The 26,273-nt window shown below is 34.7% G+C and overlaps 1 protein-coding gene across 6 annotated transcripts in view; it reads left to right on the top strand.

Moving 5' to 3' along the window:
- The first annotated feature begins 9,712 nt into the window (after nucleotides 1-9,712).
- POF1B (POF1B actin binding protein) overlaps nucleotides 9,713-26,273 on the top strand; it is a 112,166-nt gene continuing 95,605 nt past the window's right edge. For 3 of the 6 annotated variants that reach the window (XM_045085586.1, XM_045085587.1, XM_013049664.2), the window contains exons 1-3: nucleotides 9,713-9,794; nucleotides 9,922-10,245; nucleotides 24,428-24,475. In XM_045085586.1, coding sequence (XP_044941521.1) covers nucleotides 9,964-10,245; nucleotides 24,428-24,475 — 330 coding nt within the window. In that variant the 5' untranslated portion in view covers nucleotides 9,713-9,794; nucleotides 9,922-9,963. Of the gene's footprint in view, nucleotides 9,795-9,921; nucleotides 10,246-24,427; nucleotides 24,503-26,273 lie in introns of all 6 variants that reach the window. The other 3 variants (XM_013049665.2, XM_004779943.3, XM_004779942.3) reach the window with 1 other exon arrangement.

The following is a 26,273-nucleotide window of genomic DNA, read 5'->3' as shown; positions in this document are numbered from 1 at the left end:
TTCATTTATCCTGTTCTTCATCTCTGATTGGTTCTTTTTTATCTCTTTGTTAAAAGTCTCACTGATGGGGTGACTGGGTAGCTCAGTGGGTTAAGCCTCTGCCTTCAGCTCAGGTCATGATCTCAGGGTCCTGGGATCGAGCCCTACATCAGGCTCTTGGCTCAGCAGGGAACCTGCTTCCCCCCATACCACCTGCTTGCCTCTCTGCCTACTTGTGATCTCTGTCTGTCAAATAAATAAATAAAATCTTTAAAAAAAGTCTCACTGATGTCCTCCAATCTTCTCCGGTCCAGTGAGTATCTTTATGATCATTACTTTAAATTATTTATCAGGAGTGTTACTTTTATCTGTTTTGCTTTGGTCTCTTGCTGTGGTTTTATCCTATTATTTCATTTGACAGATAATTCTCTGTCTGATTTTGTCTGACTTTCTGTATTTTTTTTCTGTGTGTTAGGAAAGTGAGCTACTTCTCTTGCTATTAATGATAATAGCTTTATGAAGAAGTCTTATAGCTACAGTGCAGTTTCCCGGGTTCCCAGGGGCCTGGAGCTTCAGGCAGCATCTCCTATGTGTGTTGTATGTGCTCTGTTATTGGTTTTGCCTCTTTTTTTATTCAGCCTACTTATTTGAAGATGCTCTTTTTGCCTGTTGTGGGCAATGTTTGGTAAACAGGAGGGTTGGGGTGCATTTTAGGTAGGTGTGCAGTGGTCTGCTTGAGATATGAGACCTACCCCTGCTTTTGTCAGAACTGAGGCCCCACAAAACACACATTTAGGAGATATGCTGTTGACAGAGTTTGGGCTGGTCTTCTGGGAGAGGGGCCTACAATGCTGAGTATGACTGGGAGTATCCCAGTATGACTGGGAAGGGTGGATCTGCTGAAATACAGAGGATGAGGGTTTGGTGCAAACCAGTCAGGTGGTGAGTGTTGATGCTGTGCTAGTTCTTGCAGGTGACAATTGTTTATGCAGGGGGAGTAAGGGAGAAATGTTACCTGCCAGGTCCTTTTTTCCTGGAGGGATCACCCCATGATCCCTGTCTCTTTAGGGCACAGTGAGATGAGCAAATCACTCTCCCTCCCATCTGCCCCTGGCATTTTTCCCACAGATTATAAGAACTTATGAAATTTGGTCCCTCTCACTTTCAAAGGCAAATATTATGGGAATTCATTGTCATAAAGTCTGGGGTTTTTTGCTCTTCTCTGTACCACCAGCTCCCTCCCTACTGTGGATGGTGATGGTCTGTTTAACTCTTAGACCACATCTTCATCTTCCTATCTTCTCTAGTGTGGCCTCTTCTTCTACCTTTAATTGTGGAGTTTGTTCTGCCAGTCTTCTGGTCATTTTTTTTTTTTACACAAACATCAGTGTTATCTGGTTGTATCCAGGGGATGAGATGAGCTTAGGGTGCTCCTACTCGTCCACCTTCCCAGCAGGCCAATTTTTAGTAGAACTTAAGTGATACTCCTCCTACGTTGTTAATTTTTTTTTTCAAAATTTGTATGGCTATTCTAGTAGCTTTATCTTTCCATATAATTTTTAGAATCCACTTGTGTATATCTACAAAGAATCTTGTTGGGATTTTTATTGAGATTGCATTAAATTTGTAGACCAATTTGGAGAGAACTGTCATCATAACTATATGGAATCTTTCAATCTATGAATATAGGATCTTTTTCATTTATTTAGGGCTTGTTTGATTTCTTTCATTGGCATTTTGCAGTTTTCAGTATGCAGCCATTATTTTATTTGATATATGCTTCAATATTTCTTTTTTTTCTTTTTTAAAAAGATTTTATTTTTTTATTTGAGAGAGTGAGAGACAGCATAAGAGGGGAGAAGGTCAGAGAGAGAAGTGGACTCTGCATGGAGCTGGGAACCCGATGTGAAACTCAATCCTGGGACTCTAGGATCATGACCTGAGCCAAAGGTAGTTGCCTAACCAACTGAGCCACCCAGGCATCCTGCTTCAACATTTCACTGGGGGTTATGAATGTTATCAGTTTTTTATTTCAGTTTCCAATTATTCATTGTACTATATAAAATTCTATTGATTTTTGTATTTCACCTTGTATCTTCCAGTCTTTCCAAACTCACTGATCATTTCCAAGAGTTTTTTTTTGTAGAGTTCTTAGAGTTGTCTGCATAGACAATCATGCCATTTTCAAATAGAGGTAGCTTAACCTTTTTCCTTTCAAATGTGAAATACAGACATTCTTGCTAGCTCCTAATTGTAGGAGGAAAGCATTCAGTTTTTTATCATTAAGTAAGGTACTGTAAGTTTTTCATAGATGCTTTTTATCTGATTGAGAAAGTTTCTGTTTATCTAGTTTACTAAGACTTGTTATCAGGTACAGATGTAGGGTTTCATCAAATGCTTTCTCTGCATTCACTAAGGTAATTTTATGTTCTGTTTGTTTGTTTGCTAATATGGTGAATTATATTGATTGATTCTCAAACATTGAATCAGTCTTGCATTCCTGGGGTAAATCCCACTTGCCCATAATATATTATTCATTTTGTGTATTGTGGATTTGAATTACTAATATTTTGATGGGACTTTTAAATTTATGTTCATGAGGGTTGTTTTTCTGTTGTTTTTTCTGTAGTTTTCCTTTATTGCCTATTTTTAAAGGTTTTATTTATTTATTTGACAGAGAGAGATCACAAATAGATGGAGAGGCAGGCAGAGAGAGAGAGAGGGAAGCAGGCTCCCTGCTGAGAGAGAGAGAGCTTGATCCCAGGACCTTGAGATCATGACCTGAGCCGAAGGCAGCGGCTTAACCCACTGAGCCACCCAGGTGCCCCCTTGTATTGTCTTTTTAATATCAGGGTAATGCTGACTTTACAAAATACATTATAAAATATTCCTTTCTTTTCTATTCTGTGGAAGGGATTATATAGAGACTGTATTAATTTTTCCTTAAATGTTTGGTGTAATTCAACATTTTTCTTTTTGGAAGTTTTATTATTTATTTTAGTTATTTTATAGATGTAGGATTGATCAGATTATCTGTATCATCTTGAGTGAGCTGTGGTATTTTGTGGTTTTCAAGGAATTGGTCCATTTATTCTAAGTTGGATAATGTATGTGCATAGTTTTTCATAGGGCACTTCATTATCTTATTAATGTAGGTGGAGTCAGTAGTGTTATTCATGATTTTGGTTATTTGTACTTTCTTTTTCTGTCTATCTTATTAGAGGATTATCAATTTTATTATTTATTTTCAAAGCACCATCTTTTGGTTTTATTACTCTTCTCTATTGTTTTGCTTTTCTCTTATAGATTTTAGTACTTTATTATTTGTTTGTTTGTTTCAAGTTGTTACTTAATTTCCATTTAGTTAACATGTGGCATAATATTAGTTTCAGGAGTAGAATTTAGTGATTCGTCGCTTACATAAAATACACAGTGCTCATTACAACCAGTGTCCTCTTTAATAGCCATCACCCATTTAGACCATCCTCCACTAACCTTCCCTCCAGCAAGCCTCAGTTTGTTCTCTACATGTTTGTTTTATGATTTGCCTCTCAGTTTTTCCCATATGTTCATTGGTTTTGTTTCTTAAATTCCACATATGATAGAAATCATATGTTATTTGTCTTTCTCTGACTGACATTTTGTTTAACTTTATACAGTTCTTATATTTATTATTTCCTTTTTTCTGTTTGATTTGGGTACTTTTATACAGAATTAAGGGAGGTGAGGGAATGGGTGAAATAGATAAAGGAGATTAAGAGTACACTTATCTAGATGAACACTGAGTAATGTATAGAATTGTTGAATCATTATATTTTACACCTGAAACTAATATAACACTCTGGTTGTTATACTTCAATAAAAAGATGTTGATTATTGAAGATACTCTAATGGATCCCCCTCTAATGAAAATAGCCACTCCCCCAAGGAAACAAAACTCCTTATAATTTATCTATATTGCACACCAATATCTAGAACAGATATCAAAAGACTTGGTTTTTTTAAAAAGATTTTATTTATTTATTTGACAGAGATCACAAGTAGGCAGAGAGGCAGGCAGAGAGAGAGGAGGAAACAGGCTGCTTGTGGAGCAGAGAGCCTGATGCGGGGATCAATCCCAGGACCGCAGGATCATGACCTGATTGGAAGGCAGAGGCTTTAATCCACTGAGCCACCCAGGTGCCCCCAAAAGACTTGTTTTATCTCCTAACTAAACTCTTTAGTCCAAGTCAAGCTTTTTAAATAAATGCTTGCCTTACAATCAAGCTTCTTTATACCTTCTCCTTTTTGTTAAGTTGATTGGGGCTTCTCGGTGACTAAGTTACCTAGTATTTCCCCACATTTTTCCCCTTTGTAAGTCCAGTCTGCCTCATATATTACTTTCTACTCTAAGCAAATTTCCACTGGCAAATCCATAGCAAGCTCTTTTTCCTTTATCCCAAACCAAATTTGGAGCAGAATCTTTAAGAACTGCCATTTATTGTGTAGTTACTATGTACCAGACACCATGATAGACACTTTATATGCATTTTATCTAATCCATACAACCAATCTTTTGTTATAGGCTATTATCCATTTCACTGAGAATAACAGAAGCTCAGAGAAGTAAATGATTTACCAAGCCATAGAGCTAATATGTAGTACAGCTAAAATTTAAATCTAGGTCTGTCTAACTTCAAAACTACACTCATCAACACTATATAGTCTTTTGGTATCTCCAATATTTTCCTTTTATTAAAATAAAAATATTTTATATTTAACATCAGATAATTTAGATAACATAACTGATGTACTACACCATAGTTAATTCTCATTCTAACTTCTCCTTATATATAAAACAGTTTGACTCTTACCAAGGGTTGTAGCTCACCTCTATTATAATCACCTGAGCTGCTTGTGAGTTTTTACTTAATATACTGAAAGTCTCATCCCTCTGGCACTACCATCTTCCTCTTTTATCCAAGCTTGTCCAAAACATACTGATATAACTCAGAGATTTACAAATCCTAGTGTGCCTTGGAATCACCAGCAGAGTTTGTTAAACAGATTGTTGAGCCCCACCCCAGAGTTTCTGACTCAGGAGATCTGGGGTGGGGCCCAAGAATTAACATTTGTACAACTTTTCCAGGTGAAGCTACTGCTTTTGTTTCAGGGACTATTGATAGAATTATAAATTAGGTGTGAATTCCCACCTGCTTTATGAGTTTAGTTTAGAGGAAATAAGCATAAAGAAGAAAACATCTGAAGAATACAAGTAACTGAAGTTATTCCACTCAAAATATATTACATCACTAACAAAACTTGAAAAACTCTGCACATTACATCGTCTATTTAGATCATAATGTATATTAGCTTATGAAAAGCTATAATTATGTCAGTAAAGCTATTTCTCAAATGATATTTAACCAAGTATTTCTTGAACTCATTTGGAGGCAAAGCACTTCTCTTTTCTAGGTAAAACACTCTGGTGTTATTCAAGACATACTTTTTTTACAGGAAAGGTCAGATATCCCTGGGGGTCTGCCAGAATCACTGAGGCTTGGTCTTTGTTCAACTGCATTAAAATCATACCGAGGAGTGATTTACTTTGTCTAGAAATGAAGTCTCGTTTTCTCTAGTGTGGCTCTTGGAACACTGAAATTAGTTCTGAGCAAAATTATGCAGTTAAAATTTATCCACAAATTATCCACAGTTAAAATTTACTAAAGGACTGAGATTCAGAAACCAGGATAAAGGATAACCAAAGGTCTTTTAGAGATCACAAATTTCCATTCTAAATTTGTGTATCAGATAGCTGATAATCTGATAAAGACTTTTGACTGGATTGCTGTTAGACTAAGCTGTTCAGTTTGTAAACTTTACCATTCATTTTTTTAAATCAAAACAATGTTTCTTCATATCTGTTATTCTGAAACATTTCCCAGTCTAAAGTTTCCCAATAGCAGTTAAGCAAGCTCATCTTTAAGATCTGTCAGAAGGCTGGAATGGAGTTCTGCTAGATCAAGTGACTTGGACTCATTTAGTAAAACAGAGGTGCTTTCATATAATATCTCATTATCTTGGGCTTCAGCTCTCTCTGACCAATGATTATTGACTCTTTCCATATGAACATACTTCTCTTCGATCATAGAGAAGGCAGAAGTAAAAAGACTTTAGTAACTTCACTTTAACTTTCTACCCTTTGACATTACACCATAAGCTTTAATAGTGGACTAGGGCTTGAGATAGACCTGGACATCAATCCCATAAAACAAGAGGTGGAGTACAAGATTAGTTATACATATAAAAACATTACTGCTGATGCTGATGAAATTCATTTGGTGTTAAAGTTATAATAACTTAAATTGCTTAATATTCTAAGATAGTTCTGTATACCCATTTTGATAAATTTATTACTGATCTATTTTACCTCAATGTTTTAGGTAGCTAAGCTTTTCAAAAGCCAGGCCCATCATATTTGCTTTTCAAACCTTACTATTTTACAAAAATCACATACATCATCTATAAGTAATATTTTTAAGCTTGTATATGGATAGTGCATTATAATTAGCAGACATTTTCTCTTTTGATTCTAAGAACAATTTTATGAGGTAGGTAAAATCAAGACTTTTTCAGATGATCTTCAAAACATCTCAGTAAAAATATAATCAGTTTTTTAAATTACTGATAATGTATACAGCAAATATTCCTGATCTTTAGCCCATCCCTTTCTCCTACAATCAATATGGGAAGTTTCATTTTCTACTTTATACATCTCTTTAATTATTTGAATTTTTAAAATAAAGATTTATTTATTTGAGAAAGGGAGAGAGAATGGTTAGGGGATAGGGCAGAAAGAGGGGGAGAGAGGCAGACACTGTGCTGAGTGCAGACCCCAACATGGGGCTCAATCTCACTACCCTGAGCCAAAAACCTGACCTGAGCCAAAAACAAGTCAGTCACTTAACTGACTTAGCCACCTAGGTGCCCCAATTATTTGAATTTTTAAGAATGAATTATTTTTATAATCAGGAACAATAAAATTTATTTTTAAAATATCTGTGAGAGTGGTGCCTGGTTGGCTCAGTCCTTGGGCATCTGCCTTCAGCTCAGGTCATAATCCCAGGGCCCTGGGATCAAGACCTACATTGGGCTTCCCTGCTCTCCAGGAGGCCTGCTTCTCCCTTTTCCATCCCCCTGCTTGTGTTCCCTCTCTCACTGTGTCTCTCTCTGTTAAATAAATACATAATATCTTAAAAATAAATAAATAAATAATCTGTTAGAATTGAATTAGTTTCTAAGAGTTTATTAGTTCTAAAGGGAAATCAAATGTATCATATAAATGAGTTTTTTCAGTAATAAACATAAAATATCTATATTACTGAGTAAAACAAAATAACTGCCAGAAATATAATTTAGAATTATGTGAACAAGTCTGGAACTGAGAATAAAGAATCAACTCTGATTATTCTATCCACCAATGTGAGAAGGGTAGCATAGTCATGAAGCTTGCAGAATGCAGTGTCAATCCCTTAGGTTTTCAAGTAGAAAACAGGCAAATACCATTATTAAACAGTCTAATATAGTTATATGCATTTATTAATAAAAATAGATGAGAATATCATTTGCATTAAGGAGAAATAAAACAATTGGAGATTCAGATCATTAAAAGCACAAGTGAATTCTCAGAAAAGGAGCAGGAACTTTGATAAGAATATTGTTAATCCTCTCTAAGGTGAACTACGGTGGTCAACATATATTTCATAGTTAGATGTGGTTTGTCTGCCAGATAATGCCTAATCTCATTTCTTATACACTATTCCTGAGCTTTAAGCTCTCTTTCTGTCTCATACCCACAGATGGGGAAGAATATTGGACAAGGCTGGAGGATATCACATGTTAATTTTTGCCCAAGTTAGGGCAAAATAAAGGTGGTTGCCTCAAAATGCCATATATCCAAGCAATATGCACAACAGGTATAGTCACCCTTTTATGGATGAAGGAAGTTTTATTGTTCATTGCCATTTCTATTTAGTATGCCATCTTTTGGCTGAAATATCAACAGTACTATGTTTATGTGTTTGTTTGTGTGTATTTTAAATTCAGATTTCAACAATCAGAGCTGACTGGATGACCTCACTTACCCATTCCCTGTTCACACATGAAGCCTATCCAAAATGATACTGTTAAGGATATTAACAGGTTATCAATCTGATATTTTCCAAGACTGCTCTGCAGGTCACTGTTTCTAATTAAATTTTCATTGATTCTTGAGAAATAGCATTAAAATGAAAAAGGATTAGATTGGCAGCATACAGCATGCAATGTAAATACACAATAATTTATTTTTAATAATTTTAAAGAGTTTTCAAGGTTGATTTTCAGCATTTTGCTTGCTTCTCTCCCATAAAAAATCCAAAGATGCCTTTAGAGTCACTTACAAGCCAGCAGTTCAAAACTATACTTTGATTTCCCACATAGAAGATGAGGGATGGTGCAGAGCATAATTTTGAAATGTATATAGCAGAATAATGCAGTAAATAAGAGCTTAACCTCTAAAATGAGCTAAAATCCTAGACCCACCATTTACTAGTTGTTTCACTTTGGGAAATGTCTGTGGCTTTCTGTTTGTTTCCTATACACATGCATAAAGTTGTGAGGATGACAGCTAATCCATGTAAAGCTCCTCGCACAGTACCTGGTCATAGTAAATTACCATTAAATCACTACTTTTTGTTCATTTAGCAGATAAAAGACTGGCTAGCCAGCTCAATGATACTCTCCTCCTCTCCAGAATGATGATGGTGTGTTAGGTTCTGTGATGTATATACACAGCAGGAAGACACCCCTTTTCTGAAGACACACTTAGTGAGTATTCTATAGTTCAGTGATGCTAAAGTATCCTGCAGGGCAAAATATGGTGGGTAAGTAGGCATTATTATTGTAATTTCAAGTAGTAATAAATATAAGTGCTGAGCATGTTTAAATCTCTTTTCATAAAGTCAGGCCCCTTTCAAGACTCGCAGCTTCCTTAACAACTAGATACTAAAAAAGAAACCAAACTCAGTATTTTTTAGGACACACATGAAATCAGAGTACATTCCTTTGTAAAAATGCAAAACAATAAATGTAAATGCTGAAATGCAAAGTATTTGTGGAACGGTAAGATCTTTTTTGACCAATCTCCCATTTATAGACAACAATCATGTAGACAAATCTACTTCAATATAAGTTAAGAAAGTCATATGAGGTCTGGAGCAAGATACACAGGTCCATAAATTAGAGTTGTTAGAAGGAGACCCCATGACAATCTTCCTTAAATGAAATTACCAACTGGGTTTTTAAAGAATGCAAATTTATCTGTGAAAATTAGTGTGTTCCTACGCTAATACTTTGTATTTTGATCTGGGACTCTGGAATGATAATATCCATGCCCGTAATTTTCTTTAGTAAGCTTAAGAACCATGGGAAAGTCACTTTCATGTGATGTTTGTTACTTTTTCTCTAATAAGCTTAGACACAAGCATGTCTTTGTATGCTTATTTACAGTTAAATGAATTTCCAAGACTGTGGACTTGGAAGCTCTGGCTTCAGCCCTAAAATTCCTCATTTCTATTCTTTCCAGATTCCCTTACCTACTTGAATGCAGCCTTGTATCTCTGTGGCAAAGCAGGGCCTCTCTTGGCAAGTAAAGCTGCCAGGTGAATCCACCCATGAGGGGCGTGTCAGTACCATTTCCTGGAGCAATCTCACAGGGTGGCTCTACTTTTCATTTGCACTCAAATAATTTTGCTGCCTCCTCTGCAGCTGCCAGACCTGTTCCTGCTGCTGCTCAGGTAACTCTAACCTCTCCAGGGGCACCACTACAGGCAGAGAGGGTTGATAAATGACTTCTACTTGTGCCTGCTTGCCCTCTTACCCTTATTCACCAGTGCTTTCTCTCTCTCTCTCTCTGTTCCATAGGGAGAGCGTCTGCAGAGTACCTTGCTGACCACTGAGAACATCATGAGCTCAAGCTATTGGAGTGAGATGAGCAGCAGCAGCTGTGGGACTCCACAACCCCCAGAGGTGCTGCAGTGCCAGCCCCAGCATTACCACTGTTATCATCAGTCAAGCCAAACCCAGCACCCACCAGAAAAAAATGTAGTGTATGAGAGAGTGAGGACCTACAGTGGGCCCATGAACAAAGTTGTTCAGGCGTTGGACCCCATCAGCTCACAGGAAGTTCTCTCTCCTCTCAAAACTGCCTCCTCCTACCAAAATTTGGTTTGGAGCAACCATTCTCAGGTACCATTAAGATAACTCTGTGTGATTTATAGAGAGTGGATATCTTGAACCACATATATTTTCTTTCTGCTTCTCTGCCTCTGGTCTACAGTATGTTATCTTTTGGTGGATTGTAGCTATACAAGCAATGTATGGTCACTTAAATTCCATCTCTTGCTGTACTTTTCTTTACTAGTTCCTGTGGTTGTTTAATGGCTCCTATGAGTTTAATGATCTAACTAGAGCACAGTTAGATCAGATATCTGATCCGGGGTATTCCCTTGCTCTTACCATAAAGCAATCTTCAACTTGAATACAATAACTTTTATAGACTAGTTCCCACTGATTCACTTTATTTCAGAAGTAAACAGATTTTTTAGATAAAATAGGTAGTTCAGAGATAATGGCTCATATGGAGTAATGAGCAGTTATTTATGTTCAGCAAATAGTACTCTGTTGCTGGGTAAGTGACATGCACAAATACCTGTTCAAATTGTTGTATGTGTTTCATCTTGTGAAAATGACACACTGGTTCTTATACAGCCAAAGTGAATAATTCATGAATATTGGTAGAAAGAGGATTGAAAGAATAGATATAGGATTGAGGAAGGCAAGATGTAATCAATTGTTATATAAATGCTTAAAAAAGCAAAACTCTAAGACATTTTTAAAAATAAAATACAGTTATTTTTAAAGGGGTTATTTTAGCACCAGTATCTGTGCTAATAATCTTGTCAATGAATGTAAAGGAACATTGCAAGACTATAAAATAAGAGCTCTATGTCTATTTTCATTCTTTAAATCCCTTTACATTAAACTTGCATGACTTTAAGTTTTCTGGAAACATCTGTCCAAACTAAAATTATGTTTTCAAGATAAAATTTAGACTGTAAAGAATTAAAAAAGTAACCATTGCGATGATATTATCTGATGTTCCATTATTTTACCAACCTGGAATAATATGGGTTATTTTTCCCAAAACCACAATTTAAAATAGGATATGAAGCAAAATTTCTAAAGTATGTAATAAAACTATTTTAAAAGAATTTTTAAAGACAGAGATAAAAAGGCCACAATTTTACAGATATTTCATGCTTAGCTTAATTTGAGAGAAAAAATATGAAGAAAAAATCCAGGATTTACTGTCATTAATTTCCTAACTGAAAAAAACAAAACAAAACAAAACAAAACAATAAAAAACAAACAAAAAACCCTCCACCTGTATTGAAGTCAAAAGAAAGAAAAATACAAAGGGAAAAAATACTGCTTTGCATAACTGATAAATAATTATGTGAATGTACATTCCAATATTTAGTATTAGGTTGTTAATAAACAGTAAAGTGGGTGACATCTATGTTCCTTAGTAGCTCCAAAACAATACAAAACCTAGTTACCGTTATTATAGAAATGTTAAAATCACCCTAACTGTAATAGTTATTTAAAAACAACCTCTTTTCTTGTCATCTTGCTAATAAAGACAGATAAAAATTTAACAGCATAAATTTAACAAGTTACAAATACTGACTACAGAGCAAGTTTTAGGAGCCCTGTATTCTATTGTATTTAGTTCAACTTTCTTTTTTTAGTCATCTCAGGACCAAGCTGATCAAGATTTTTACATGGCTTTTTCTTCTTTCTACCTGATAATTATTAAAGTGATCCTTATAAAACTATCTCCATCCTGGGACACAGTTCCCCATAGAGGAGTTTATAAAGAACCCTAGGCACAGAAAATATGGCCACAAAAACTGGGATATGAGATTGGAATGGAGTGTTCTGAAGTCTGAAGTTATAATTGGAAAGAAAGAAAAATAAGGGCTGTGTGAAGATGAGATAGGTGATGTATAGTGAAGGACAAACCAAGAAGTTTCATTCCCTTAGTGAAACAAGAAGAAAGAAAATTTGACTATAAAAATTCAAACTGAGTTAGATATCAAAGGGCATTCACAAATCCACTAAAAGATAATTTGGCAAGAAAGCTTTGAGATAGTTGTCACAAATAATGTGATGAAGAAACTCTTCTATTTTATTTTTCTTTCTTCTTGTTTCTTGGCAGGATGGTATTGTGTAAAGTAAAACTTAGATTTGATCTGAAATTACCTTCATGTTAATGTAATGGGTAAGATGAGGCAGCAGCTTTATTATATACCATGAGAGGCACAAGCAAATAGTACATATTACTCAAAACCCTTTTTGTTTGTTTTTTTTTATGTTTTAATAAAGTCTTTCTTTAATAAGACATATTTTAGAAACATTTTGAGTTGGTATGTAGCAACTATTCTGATGCTCGAGCTTGTGATCCTTGCAGGTAGTAAAACGTGTAGTATAATCAATTGTTGGTTATCATAAAGTCAGTCAAACTCTTACTTTGTTAGCATTTTGGTGTTTAGATAACATTAAGATAATTCATAAGATTTAAAAATATGCATAACTGGGGCACCTGGCTGCCTCAGTCAGGTCTTGAATCTTGAGACTCTTGATCTCAAGACTGAGTTCAAGCCCCATGATGGGCATGGAGCCTACATAAAATAAAATAAAATAAAATGAAATATAAAAAATCTATAATTTTCAGTAGTACAATATGTTCCCTTTGAGAAACTGTAATTGGTGTCACTTTTCTTTGTTTCCTGGTCTTAATTTTAGCTCATATAGTAGACATTTTAGATTTACCTAAATGTTTTTTGCAGCACTTCAATATTTTCTATTTCCGGCTTTTTTTTTTTTTGAAGATTTTATCTATTTATTTGACAGAGAGAGAGAGATCACAAGTAGGCAGAGCAGCAGGCAGAGAAAGAGGGGGAAGCAGGCTCCCTGCTGACCAAATACCCCCCCCATGGGCGCTAGAAGCAGGCTTGATCCCAGGACCCTGAGACCATGACCTGAATTGAAGGCAGAGGCTTAAATGAGCCACCCAGGTGCCCCTATTTCTTCTGGCTTTTTAGTATGTTTTTTCCTTTATTGCCTTCTTGTGCACTACACTGGTATTTATAAATACAAACATTTTAAATTTCTCCAGATATACTGTTGCTTTGTTTCTTGTCTATAATTACTAGATACATTTTATTATTCTCTCGGTTATTATTTTATCTGATTGCTAGATCAGAGAAAATTGAATGTAGAAAATAGTTGCTGGTGAAATTGCTTAAATTAATTCTAGGATTAAAATTACCATATAGATAGGTAAAATTAAACATGAGGTAATCAAGGGCATGGATGCATTTTTAAAACTAAAAGCAGTCTTATAAATAAATGAAGTTCTAGAAACTACATAAAACAACTTACCACTCAGCCTTTTAAAAAGCTTAAATATTAACCTACCATCATTAACTCAAAATGAAATACTGCCTTAATGAATACCATCGATGTAAAATCACTCAACATATATATTTCCCACCCACCAATTAAGCTTTTCATGAAGTTCAAGATATTTTCCACGTATGCAAAGGAATTCTGTTGTTTGAGAGAGAATTGAATCAAAATAAAATATTTTTAATAGCAGCCTTTCATTGAATTTAATGTTTATTAAGTGCCTATTACATAGAAAGCACTGTGATTATTTGGATAAATAACCACTGCCTTATCCCAGGGAGAGTCGACTTTGAGGATAGATGTGCGGGACCTGGTCTGTAAGTGTTCCATATGTCTATATTTCATTTTTAAATATTATTTTGTGCTTTGGGCATTAGTATTTTATTGAACAAAACAAGTTTTATTTAAAGAAAGGATCTTATAATCTGTGTGTCATGTGGGTTACCATTCTTTTGAAGTTAAAACTTACAACCAAATTTAACTCTAGAAAGCAGCTGGGGAGAATGTGCTTTTATGTGTGTTATTGACAGGCTCTGCTATCAACAATTACTCAGCTTGGGTTTATCTTTGTTTACATGTTTTTTTTCCCCTTTTCTTTGGTTACAAAGATTGTGGATAGCTCCTTTGCTGTGCCAGATTCCTATACACTATCAGAAAAATTTCCTGTTCTGCAGGGAGGAGTGTGTTGCTTTGATAAATTGTTGTTCAAGGGTGTGGTCACTAAAAGTCAATGATTGTTCAGGGAAGTAGGTTGTAGAAAAACGAATGAGGTCATGGGATAAAGAGGCCCATGTTTTCAGCTTTGGTCAGCCCTTTTATGCTTGCAGTTAAAAGCTATAGAAATCGTGAATGCAACTAATTGCTGAGTAAAAATGCCCATGCCAATTGTGTCTTGTTTAAGGGAGGTTTGATAAATTGCTGGGCCTGTTTTCAGGCCGTGACATTCACAAGCTCTGTGTGTTTGTGTGTGTGTGATAGACAAGGTGAGAAAGGGAGATAGGGCAAGGGGAAAGGAGGTGAACTGGTCCTTTAACTGCTGTGATCCAAATTTCTTTTCTTGACAATTCATGGTAAAACAACTGGGAGATTTGCCATTTATTTTTATTTAATTTTTGTTATTTGACTATAGTTGACACACAATGTTCCATTAGTTTCAGGCATACTAATAGTAACTCAAGTTCTCCATACATTATGCTGTGCTCACCACAATACAGCTACAATCTGCCCCCATACAATGTTATTACAATATCATTGACCTTAACTCCTATGCTGTGCCTTTTATTCCAGTGACTTATTCATTCTATAACTGGGAGCCCGTATCTCCCACTCCCCTTTACGCATTTTGTCTATACCTTCACACCTCTTTCCTCTTGCAACCATTAATTTGTTCCTTGTATTTATGTCTGATTCTGCTTTTTGTTTGTTAAACCCCATTTAAAAGTGAAAACTTTTTTAAATAAGTGTATTTGAGCTAACTTTTTTTTTACACCAGAAGCTACTTCTTTATTAAAAAATCTCCAACAGAGCATATGTACTTTCAGTTTTTATTTTTGTTTTATTTTATTTTATTTTTAAGATTTTATTTATTTATTTATTTGACAAAGGAAAAGAGAGAGCACAAGCAGGGGGAATGGGGGAGAGAGAAGCAGGCTTCCTGCTGAGTAGGGAGCCCAATGCAGAGCTCAGTCCCAGGACCCTAAGATCATGACCTGAGCTGAAAATTGACACTAAACTTATTGAGCCACCCAGGCACCCTATATACTTCTAAAGTCAAAAAGCATGTACTGCAAAGAGACTGTATACTTATTTTCTCTCCTAGTTTCCTTCAGGAAAAGAGAAAGAATGAGTCTCTTAAATGAGAAATTTCTTTTGGAGGAAAGAAATGAGGGGAAGAAGTTCTATTTCTAGTACATTCTATTGCTTTCTTTTTTTTTTAATTTTTTATAAACATATACTTTTATCCCCAGGGGTACAGGTCTGTGAATCACCAGGTTTACACACTTCACAGCACTCACCAAAACACATACCCTCCCCAATGTCCATAATCCCACCCCCTTCTCCCAACCCCCCTCCCCCCAGCAGCCCTCAGTTTGTTTTGTGAGATTAAGAGTCACTTATAGTTTGTCTCCCTCCCAATTCCATCTTGTTTCATTGATTCTATTGCTTTCTTAACATGAGAATAGAGTTACAGATTTTATCCTAAATCAAGGAAGTGTTTGTTTCATCTAAGAAAATCAGTATAATTTATGTTTCTTCCTGTACAAAGTTCAGAACAGCACTGAACAATAACCTAAGGCAGGTACTTAACCATGTTATTGATTTCGAAAAGTTTTAACAAAAACATCTTTTAAACTATTCTGAGAATGTATTCAAATAGCAGTTTGCCTAGGCAAATTCTGTCAGCATAAATGTCAGTTGGTATTTAAAGATATTGCCTCTTTTTAAAGATTTTTATTTATTTATTTGACAGAGATCACAAGTAGACTAAGAGGCAGACAGAGAGAAAGAGAGAGAAGGAAGCAGGCTCCCTGCTGAGCAGAGAGCTGGACCTGGGGCTCAGTCACAGGACCCTGGGATCATGACCTGAGCCAAAGGCAGAGGCTTTAACCCACTGAGCCACCCAGGCACCCCAAGATATTGTCTCTTTTGAAACTATTGGTCCTAAACTGTTCCTAAGTCACTATTATTACTTTTGGTGATTCTCAGTCATTTTTAAGACTCTGTCTTGGAACATTATATTATTTATTAGTTTTTCAAAGTTTTAAAGATCAAATTAGACAGCATGCAAGTTCCATGTTCATTTCAACATGCTTCCAAATATTTAGAGAACAAAGTCCTATATTGTGTATGTAATCTCTATTGCCTAATTCTCATTCCCAGCAATCTTGCCATTTCTCCCGTATTTATTGCACCAAAGACTTGAATTCTTTGATAAGTTATCAATAGTAAATGAAAGATAATAGGTGTTGGCTGCAGAGGTTCATATTTTGTAGAGTATAAAGATGAGTCACAGAAAACACTGTGCAGAGAAAATTCCCATACAAATGAATCTATGGGGAATAGCTCATAGAGAGCTGCAAATAATAAATGAGCAGTGATGAGGTAGACTTTAGCAGATCCAAACTATGAAACAGTCTAGTGTAGTGGCTAAGAGTGTAGGTTTATGTTTTAAATGTCCTGGATTTAATTCCTGGTTCAGGGACATGCTAGTTATAGGTCTCAGTATCTTAATTGGTAAAATGAGACAATAACACCTAATTCATAGGATCATTCTTAGAGTCAAATTCGATAATACGTGATGGAAAACATACAGCATAGTGTCTGACACATAGTGTTAGTGTCATAGAACCTAGAATACATTTTGACCTCTCAGGACCTCAGTGTCCTCAATTTTAAAATGGGAACAATGATACCTTCCTTCAGGGTTTTAGTGAGCATTAAATGAGATAATATGTGAAGGTGTTGAATACACTGTCTGGACACTCGCTGATTCTTTCCATTTTTACCACTGCTGTGAAAATATGGCCAACAAAAGTCCCTAGTTGCACAGACAAAATAGGCTACTAGATAATGAATGAATAGGCTATAAAGTAAGACTTCTTTTAATACTGGAAAGATTACAAAAAGACGTATGCTTGAAAGGCTTATTAGGGTTCTATTAGCTAAGAAAGACCGATGAAGAAAACCATTAGAACAATTTTCTAAAACTCATGGTATATGATCAAAAGACTGGAATGGCAGGAATATATTTATAATGTTTACTGGCATAAGACTCCCTTAGAAAGAGTAATTTGGAAGTTCCCATGCTCTTAGAGTCTTTGAACTTGAACCTTAATATTTGAGATGGAGTTTTTTTAGTTTGTGCTTACTTTTTTCTTTTTAAAATGCAAAGACACTGGGCATTAAAACTTGTTTGCTATCTGCCTCTTAATGTTTCCTCTAGAGCTACAGTTCTAATAGGATATCATGAGGCTTTCCATTTATATCTAAATTAATCAAAATCAAATAAAATTAAATATTCAGTTCCTCATTGAACCAGGCACATTTTAACTGTTCAACAGACATATGTAGCTGATGGTTACTATATCAGACAACACAAATGTAGAACATTTCCGCCATTGCAAAGTGTTCTACTGGACACTGCAAATCTATACAGCCAGGCTACACATTTGAAGACAGAATTACCTCTAAGATCATCACATTCAAGGAAATTTATGGTGGTACAAAGTGCTTCCAATTTACATGATCAGCTATAATGGATAGATAAAAATGAAATAAAAAATGAAGCTACAAACTCTCAAAGTAAAGTGTAGAGTGACTATTTTAGGAGAAATAGAATTAAATTCATAAACCTTTAAAAAAGAAATTCATAAACCTAAATAAAACATTGTTATGTATGTATCTATCCTTCTGTTTGTCTATATGATTTTCCCAGAACCTCACTTTTTGGCAAAGCAAATGGTTAAGAAGAGGAAAAAGATAAAAAATGACCATCCTCAATCAAAATGCATCTTTATTTCTTTTAGGAACAAGATCTATTTTTTATAACCTCTCTGGAACTTCCTATTTCCCTTAATCCACTGAATTAATTTTAAACTTTAGTAAGTAAAGTCCAAATATCATTCTCATCTTTACAGATGTGATAACTGAAGCACAGAGACGTTATATGACTTACTGAAGTTCATATAGCTAGTATGTGATAGAACTAGTATTTAAATCTAGCAGTCTGGTTGTAGGTCAATGCTTGTAACCTCCATGCTATGCTATATATTTTGGTCTACACATTCGACTCTTACTTATTTTACACAGTAACATCTGATACCTGTTTCTTATTTTTACTTCATGATCATGTATATGCTTCTATTTATGAATGACTTAAAATCTTTTGACACAAACCAAGGCCTAGATAATAATGTAATGAACATTTCAATGTGTTAACAATTTGTAATTTATCAAGAAGGCAGACATTTTTTGCTGTTATTCAGAATTCTTTTTTAAAAAATATTTTTCTCATAAATTGTATTGATTGTTTTGTATCAAAATATATAAGGCTCTAGCACTGGGTAATAAGTTGATTAATTTTTAGTTAGTTAAAAATTCATCAGTGCTTCAGGAGAACTTTGATAGAAGTATTATGAAGAGATAAAATCAATTTTTACTTTGATGTGGGATTAATAATCTCAGCAATAAAATGTCATTTACTTTGTGGTACAGAATTTTTTCAAAAACTTTAATTATCAAGTTCCAAAGGTAGGTTCAAACTCCTCACCTCGAGGACATCAAAGTGTCTCCTTAGAATAGCACTATTCTAGGGGTGCCTGGGTGGCTCAGTGGGTTAAAGCTTTTGGCTCAGGTCATGATCCCAGGGTCCTGCCTTTGTTCATTTCATTCCCCACACTGGCAACAGCCACACTTCCCTCACATCTTCTCTGGAATCCTACTTAACCCTTAAAATACATCTGGAAAATTTTCTTCTTAAAGACACATCCAGTACTGAATCTTCTTACCCTCTCCTCAATGTAGTACTCCATTCCCACCTCCATCTCAAATGTGTTCTCCTAGATAGTATCACTTTTTACTATTTAACTGTAATGTACTTATTTTTTTTGTTTTGTTTTTGTTTTTTGTCTGTGTGTCTGGTTTTTTTTGTTTTTTGTGTAATGTACTTATAATACTGAGTAATATATTACAGATGTGGTCCTTCCTCCCCTCCACTATAGACTGTACACTAACTGAGGGTTAAGATTTTTAGAAATAAAAATCTTTAAAAATCAAAAATCAAAGATAAACCAAAATAAATATTTTGGGCAATGGGATGGAACTGGAAATTCTCCTGCTCTTTCTCCCATCTTCCTTTTGCCTTCTCCCCTCTCCCTTCTCCTCTTCCCTCTTTCTTTCATTTCCTCTTCCTTTGCCCTTTGTGATTATGGTTTGCAAAATGCCTGAATGTGGCTTTAAGCAATGGCATTAATAAAGATATATGGTTATGATTATTTGTGATTTTCACTCTTCAATGCCTTCTCTTTGAACAGAAAATGGAAAGTAGAACACAAATTCCTTCTTTAAAAAAGTGAAAAACACATAAAGTAAGTATTAGGAAGCTACTTAATAGGCCAGTTAGTTTCTGTTTTAGTCCTTGGGTCACATTAAGAATCTGGACTTGAGTTGTTTATATTTGATTTATGCCTTTTTCCACTATGAACAAATATTTACCATTACTTATTAAGGCAAATTATGTAAAAGGGTTAGTGATTCTGATCTGTCATCACATTATTTCCCTGGGATCTTGTTGTGTTGCTTCTTTTAAGCAAATTACTTTGAAGCTGCTAATTAGTAGTCTGCTTATAAAGATATCTCCTTTACTTCCCCTGCTACTTAAAATCTGTCTGGGTAAAGCGACTTTATTTACTGAATCTTGCTCAGTTACCTTATAATTGTTTTAGTGTATCAGTTGTGTGCCCAAAGATTCCCTCATAAAAACTACTACTACTGCTCAGTACTCAGCCAAAATTATTTTAAAATATTCACAAACATATTAAATCTAAGACCATGTTATCTAGAAAAGTTGCTTAAATTCCCTACAAATACCTCATATCACTCTTCTGCTGAAGAAACCATCAATAACACTCAGTGTTTATAAATTTCTTAGTCTGACTTTCAGATCCCTTCATTATCTGGCTTCTAGGGACCTTAATTCCTGGAACTCCCCTTCTAATATTCTATTTCAGCCAAAATGTAAACTGTTGTTCTCTAAATATAGGCCCTGAAGTTCCATAAATGTGCCTTTTTCACTGTTGCTCTTACACCCAAAATGTCTTATTTCCCCATCCTCACCAATCTAGATGAGCTGAAATTAAACCAATTTTTCAAAAATTTCCTCAGGTATAACCTTGTGTTGAAATCTTAAATTGTCCCAGGCTGAACTCATCTCTTAGCCCTCAAAACACTCATACTAAGCTCTTCATAGCTTTTATAATACACTAACAGTTTTTACTCCTTAAAACTGAGAGTGTATCTATCTATGCTTTATATCTCTTCCAATACTATTACATAACAAGTATTGAACAAATTAATTATACATGTAACCAATCCAGTAAAAATAATGCCTCACAGTAACAGATGGTATTTCTATTTTTCAAAATTCTTTTACATACATTATTTACCCACTGGAATTTAAGAAATTAAGTAGAAAAACATTATTACATCCATTGTATAAATTGTACAGTGTACACATAAAAATAGGCATTGTGCATTATTTTTCTGTTGTACAAATAAAGAAATTGAGATGCAGATATGTCAAAATAGCCTGTCCAAGTTAAAACAGCTAGTTAATAAATGTCCTGGTTTAGAAGCCAGCTCTTGATAGTTTCACTATATCAACTATCAACCTTGATTAGCCTTAGTTCAATACTAAAGTATGTTCAGTATAAGCAAGTTTATATTTTTTTGGTTTCAACAAGTCATTTGATGATTACCCTTACAGCAAATCATTTGGCAGATTTCCCCCTTCTAATATTCTATTATCAGAATAGAAAGTATAAATAAATAAATAAATATACATACATACATATATATGAACAAAAAGAGTTTCTGTTCAAATTTTCAAGGCCTTGCCCTGAAATAATCCTGGAATTCAGAGTATGTCTTAAATTTTTAAGATTTTTCTTCTACCTAAAGGAGAATAACACCTCTCCAGCTTCTGCTTTCTCTCCTTTCTACCCTTCACTGAGCTACTTGTAAGCGCTCTCACTAAGGTAAGTAACTGAGAAATTGTAGCTATTTGCATTCTATATGATTTGTTAATTCTGAAAAACATTGCTTTTTAACAAACAGAAATAAAATGCAGTTTTATTAATTCTCTCTAGGAAAACTAGAGCTTCCCAGCTCTGATTTGGGTATATCACGGTATGGACAATTATCTCAGGTGATGTAGTGAAATTATCCCAAAAAGCAGACTGATTTTAATCCACTCTGATATTAAAATTGGTAATGCCATATGTGCTTTATAAAAGGATAAGGAAGAAAAGGAAAGGAGGAAGAGGACTGATACAATTTTACAAAGTTGAAAACCATTACCTTAGAGAGTGTGGGAAAAGCAGCCTGGATTTTATAATAAGGCTGAGCCCACCTAATTATAAACAAAATTATTTTTTATGAGAATTCTACCTAAAGAAAGCTGCCTGTAAGATAATAGTTATGTATTTAGCAAATATGAGCCACAGAATAAAAAACTCAATACTATGCTTAATATTTAATCAAAAAAAGTAGGGCCTTCCTAGAAAATTGAATATGAATATTAAAGAAAAATTCAATGTTTTATCAAGTTTGGAGTCCTGTGAATACACTCTACAAATATATCATATTATCTACCAAAAAAAGAAAAAACGATTGGATTTTTAGAAGTTTAAGTTATTTAATCAGGGTTATTCTTTCATACACTTTTGGGAGGATCTCTTGTTTTCAGCCACTCAAAAGTTACTTTTGATAATAAATAATAAAAAAAATCATATATCTAGCTTCCTATTATAAGAACTAGTCAAATCTAACAGTAGAATTACGTTCAACAACTTGAAAAACAAAAAATATAGTGTGACATCCTATAGATGCGGCAAAAATGAGCATTTAATGGGAAAAGCTACATTTACCTAAACCAATTCTAATAATGAAGGCTCAAAACAATTATGTAAATTATAATTTAATTATAATTATATAGGCATATCTAATTTATAATACAAAAATATTTACTTGTACTGCAGAATAATAAAAACAATAAATATTATTATTTATAGATACATATTTATGTGAAGGTATACCAGATAATAATGGTTATTTCTGGGTAGGGGATTTGGATAAAGGGAGAATGATTAAGGGAAGATCTTTGACTTCATCTGTATACATTTTTATGTTCACATGTATTCATGTACTATTGCATAAGTAAAGAACACCTTTTATTTTCTTCCCTCTCTTTCTCTTTCTTACCTGCTCCTCTTGGCCCTGTGGGCCAAACCCACCTGTACTTGGTTGTATTTATAACCATTATCCTGAGCTGAAGACCACATACTTGTTTGGCCTACAATCTTTAATTCTCTGCATTTGTCTGAGAAATTCTCAGCTATAGCAGGAAATCTGAGAACATATTCAAAGGCTGCCTTGAAGTATTAAGCTTGTAGTATTACTGCTGATGTAACACGGAAAGGGAGGATGAAAATGTTATAAGGTGAACCAAAAGAAAAACAAAAAAAAACCCCACAGCATGCAAAATATTTGGCAATTTGTTTTAAGAACAGCACATTACACCTACATTATAGCTATACTTCCATACGAATCTGCCGGTGTTTCCCTTGCAAGTCTGTGATTCTGATTTTCAATAGTCTCCTTGTTCTAAAAAAAAAAAAAGAAAGAAAGAATTGTTTTATTGTGGAAATATATCCTGGAGTTCTGTCAATTGGTTGTAAGTTATAGTAATGTATGAAGAGATTGACTAATGCTATCAACTCTTTGCACACTAATAAAGCAACAGTTTCGCTGATTTGGGAAAAATGTAAAGAATGTCAGCATAATCAATAAAGTGACTTTTATCTAACCATCATTAAAAATCATACTATCACTTTTATAGACCATTTTCCTTTAACATCAGAGCCTAGTCTTTGAAATTTCACCAGAAGCAGATCAGACAAACCATAATTAAAAGTTAGACTGAAGTAATCTCAGAGCAGTAGTCTTTTTTTTAAAGATTTTATTTTAATTCCAGTTTGTTAACACACAGGGTTCTATTAGTTTCAGGTGTACAATATAGTTATTCAAAAATTCCATACATCACCCACAGCTCATCACATATGTACTCCTTAATCCTCATCAACTATTTAACCCATTCCCCCTCCTACCTTCCCTCCAGTAACCAGTAACCATTAGGTTGTTCTCTATAGTGAATAGTCTCTTTCTTGGTTTGTCTCTTCCCCCAACCCTGCCAACTCATTTGTTTTGTTTCTTACATTCCACATATGGGTGAAATCATACATATTTACCTTTCTCTGACTGTCATCTCACTTAGCATTATACTCTTTAGCTCCATGTATGTTGTTGGAAATTTCAAGATTTCATTCTTTTTATTTTTGAATAATATTCCATTGTATATATATACCACATCTTCTTTATTTGTTGGTCAATCAGTAGACCCTGGGCTGCTTCCATATCTTGGTGATTGTAAATAATGCTGCTATAAACACAAGGGTGCATGTATCCCTTTGAATTAGTATTTTTGTATTTTTTGGATAAATATCCAGTAGTGTGATTGATTCTGGATCACTGGGCAGTTCTATTTTTAAATTTATGAGGAACCTCCAAACCATTTTCCAGAGTAGCTGCACCAGTTTGCATTCCCCCCAACAGTATAAGAGGGCTCACCTTTCTCCACATCCTCGCCAACACATGTTGTTTCTTGTGTTTTTTATTTTAGCGATTCTGACAGTTATGAGGTAATATCTCATTGTAGTTTTGATTTGCATTTTCAGGGCAGTAGACTTAGTTGAGTTTTCAAAGGTAGTTTTCTATCATGGTTAGAAAATTTTGTATTTTATGTTGATAAGTTTTGCATCTTGTTAAATTACAGACCTATAATAATATCGGGATATATATTAGCAGAGATCTCAAGAAGAAAAGAAGGATGTAACCTAGAAATACAAGAAGAATGTGTTATTATGAAATTATTCAAGAAATTATTTTATCCTTAGTTTACTAGCAAAGCTGACAAAGGAATTCAGTACTGTGCTCTTTGGAAGTTCTTCTGACAAACTGGGTTATTATAAAATTAAAGGAAGTTATACCTAAAGAAGGTAAGATATTCAAATGACACAACTTAGTAACAGTTTCTGAACATCCATTTTTTTCTCAACAGGAACTCCATTCTCCAACTCTGAAAATATCTACTTGTCCTCCAAGCACTGTACGTATAACCCCAAATACTGAACAGGTAACAGAAGTTATGGATTAGATTAGATACTTTTCTTTTTATGTAAGCCTTGCTCATATGTTTAAGTAATTTTTAAGCTCTCCTAAGGCTTTACACATTTACAAAATGTCAGGAACACAAAACTAGAAAAGGGATTCTCATATATGAGAATTATCATATATGATAATCAGCTCAACCCATTAAAAGAATGTGAAACAGGTGCTGAAAAAATGCTATGAACTGAAATTTTTAAGTTTCATTGTCTATTCAATCTAATTGCTTTTAGTTTGAGTGTAGTTTATTTTTAGTCAAGGATCTCCAGTATTTATATTATATTATTATATTATATTATATTATATTATAAAATATATATTTTAGGTTCCTTGAGTTTAGCACAAGTAAAGTACTTAAAGATTTTATTTATTTGACAGAGAAAGAGAGATAACAAGTAGACAGAGAGGCAGGCAGAGAGAGGCGGAAGCAGGGTCCCCACTGAGCAGAGAGCCCAATGCTGGGCTCGATCCCAGGACCCTGAGATCATGACTTGAGCTGAAGGCAGAGGCTTAACCCACTGAACCACCCAGGTGCCCCACAAATAAAGTACTTAGATCTTGGATTGGTCAAGGACCTGACTTTGGGAGTGATAGCACTGTCAGTTTGCATTCAGAGAGAAAAGCTTATAGTGTTATAACTAGACCTTCTGAAAGGTACATGATTTGGAAGATATGCAAGGATCTAGTTCCCCTAGTTTTTAAAACTTAATAACCCCAAGTTTAAGATTACCCTGGAGTTTAGGCACTATATCTCCAAAAGGTACCTATAATAATAATTGAATACCATGTTAACAAATATGTATTTAATGAGCTAGTCACCATTCATTAAAAAGTGAATCCAAAGGAAATAAAATAAAAAACATCCTAAATTTGTTACTACATAGGACAGGAGTATAAAGGATGTGACACTTGGAGGCTAGGAGGGAGAAAGATGGTGTTCTAAGAAAGCAGTCCTGCCCAGATGAGGTACCAATGAGCTTGAACAGTAAGGGAACAAAGGGACAAAAACGGGTCTCTAGACTTTAGTACAGCAAGGAAAAGCTGATCTTAGGCCAAACAAATAAGATTATCAAAAGTTTGTCTACCATTTCCCAATTTGGCCTAGCATAGAGCTGAGTCGGCTAGAGTCATGCTTTTATTTATTTATTTGTTTATTTAGAGAGACAGAGAGCAGGAGTGGGTAGGGAGGAGGGCGGGGTGGGGAGAGAAGTAGACTCCCTGCTGAGCATGGAGCCCTGTGTGGGGATGGATCTCAGGACCCTGGGAAATCAGGTCAGTCATTTAAGCCACTGAGCCACCCAGATAACCCTAGGGTCATGCATATATTTAGCAAACAATTGCTGAGTGCTATGTATCAAATATTGTACAAAGTTGTATTAGATCCAATTACTATTCTCAAAGAGCTCTCAGACTAGCATGGATCCCACACACAGCAAAACATAAGTGGGATAAAGGCTACAACGGTGATAGAAATAGAGTTCTACAAGATCACCAAGACAAGATTACCTTGGAAAAGTAAGCCCATTTAAATCAAAGAGATATTCACTACATTCAAATCCAGGCAGCAAACTGCATTAGCTGTTATTTTTTATAATGAAGGCTTTAAAACTGGGTTTACAATGTGTTATTTATGATAATACAAATATGCTTATTGTGGAGAATTTTGGAACCATAAAAAATGTAGACAAGAAGAAATAAAAATCACTCATGATCCCTTCTCTTACCCACAGATAGTATTA

The sequence above is a fragment of the Mustela putorius genome, unplaced genomic scaffold, assembly GCF_011764305.1.
Source record: "Mustela putorius furo isolate JIRA1106 unplaced genomic scaffold, ASM1176430v1.1 tig00000870_pilon_pilon_pilon, whole genome shotgun sequence".
NCBI classification, from domain to species: Eukaryota; Metazoa; Chordata; class Mammalia; order Carnivora; family Mustelidae; genus Mustela; species Mustela putorius.
Note: the sequence above shows the minus strand (reverse complement) of the source record. Positions and strands in the feature narration are given on the sequence as shown.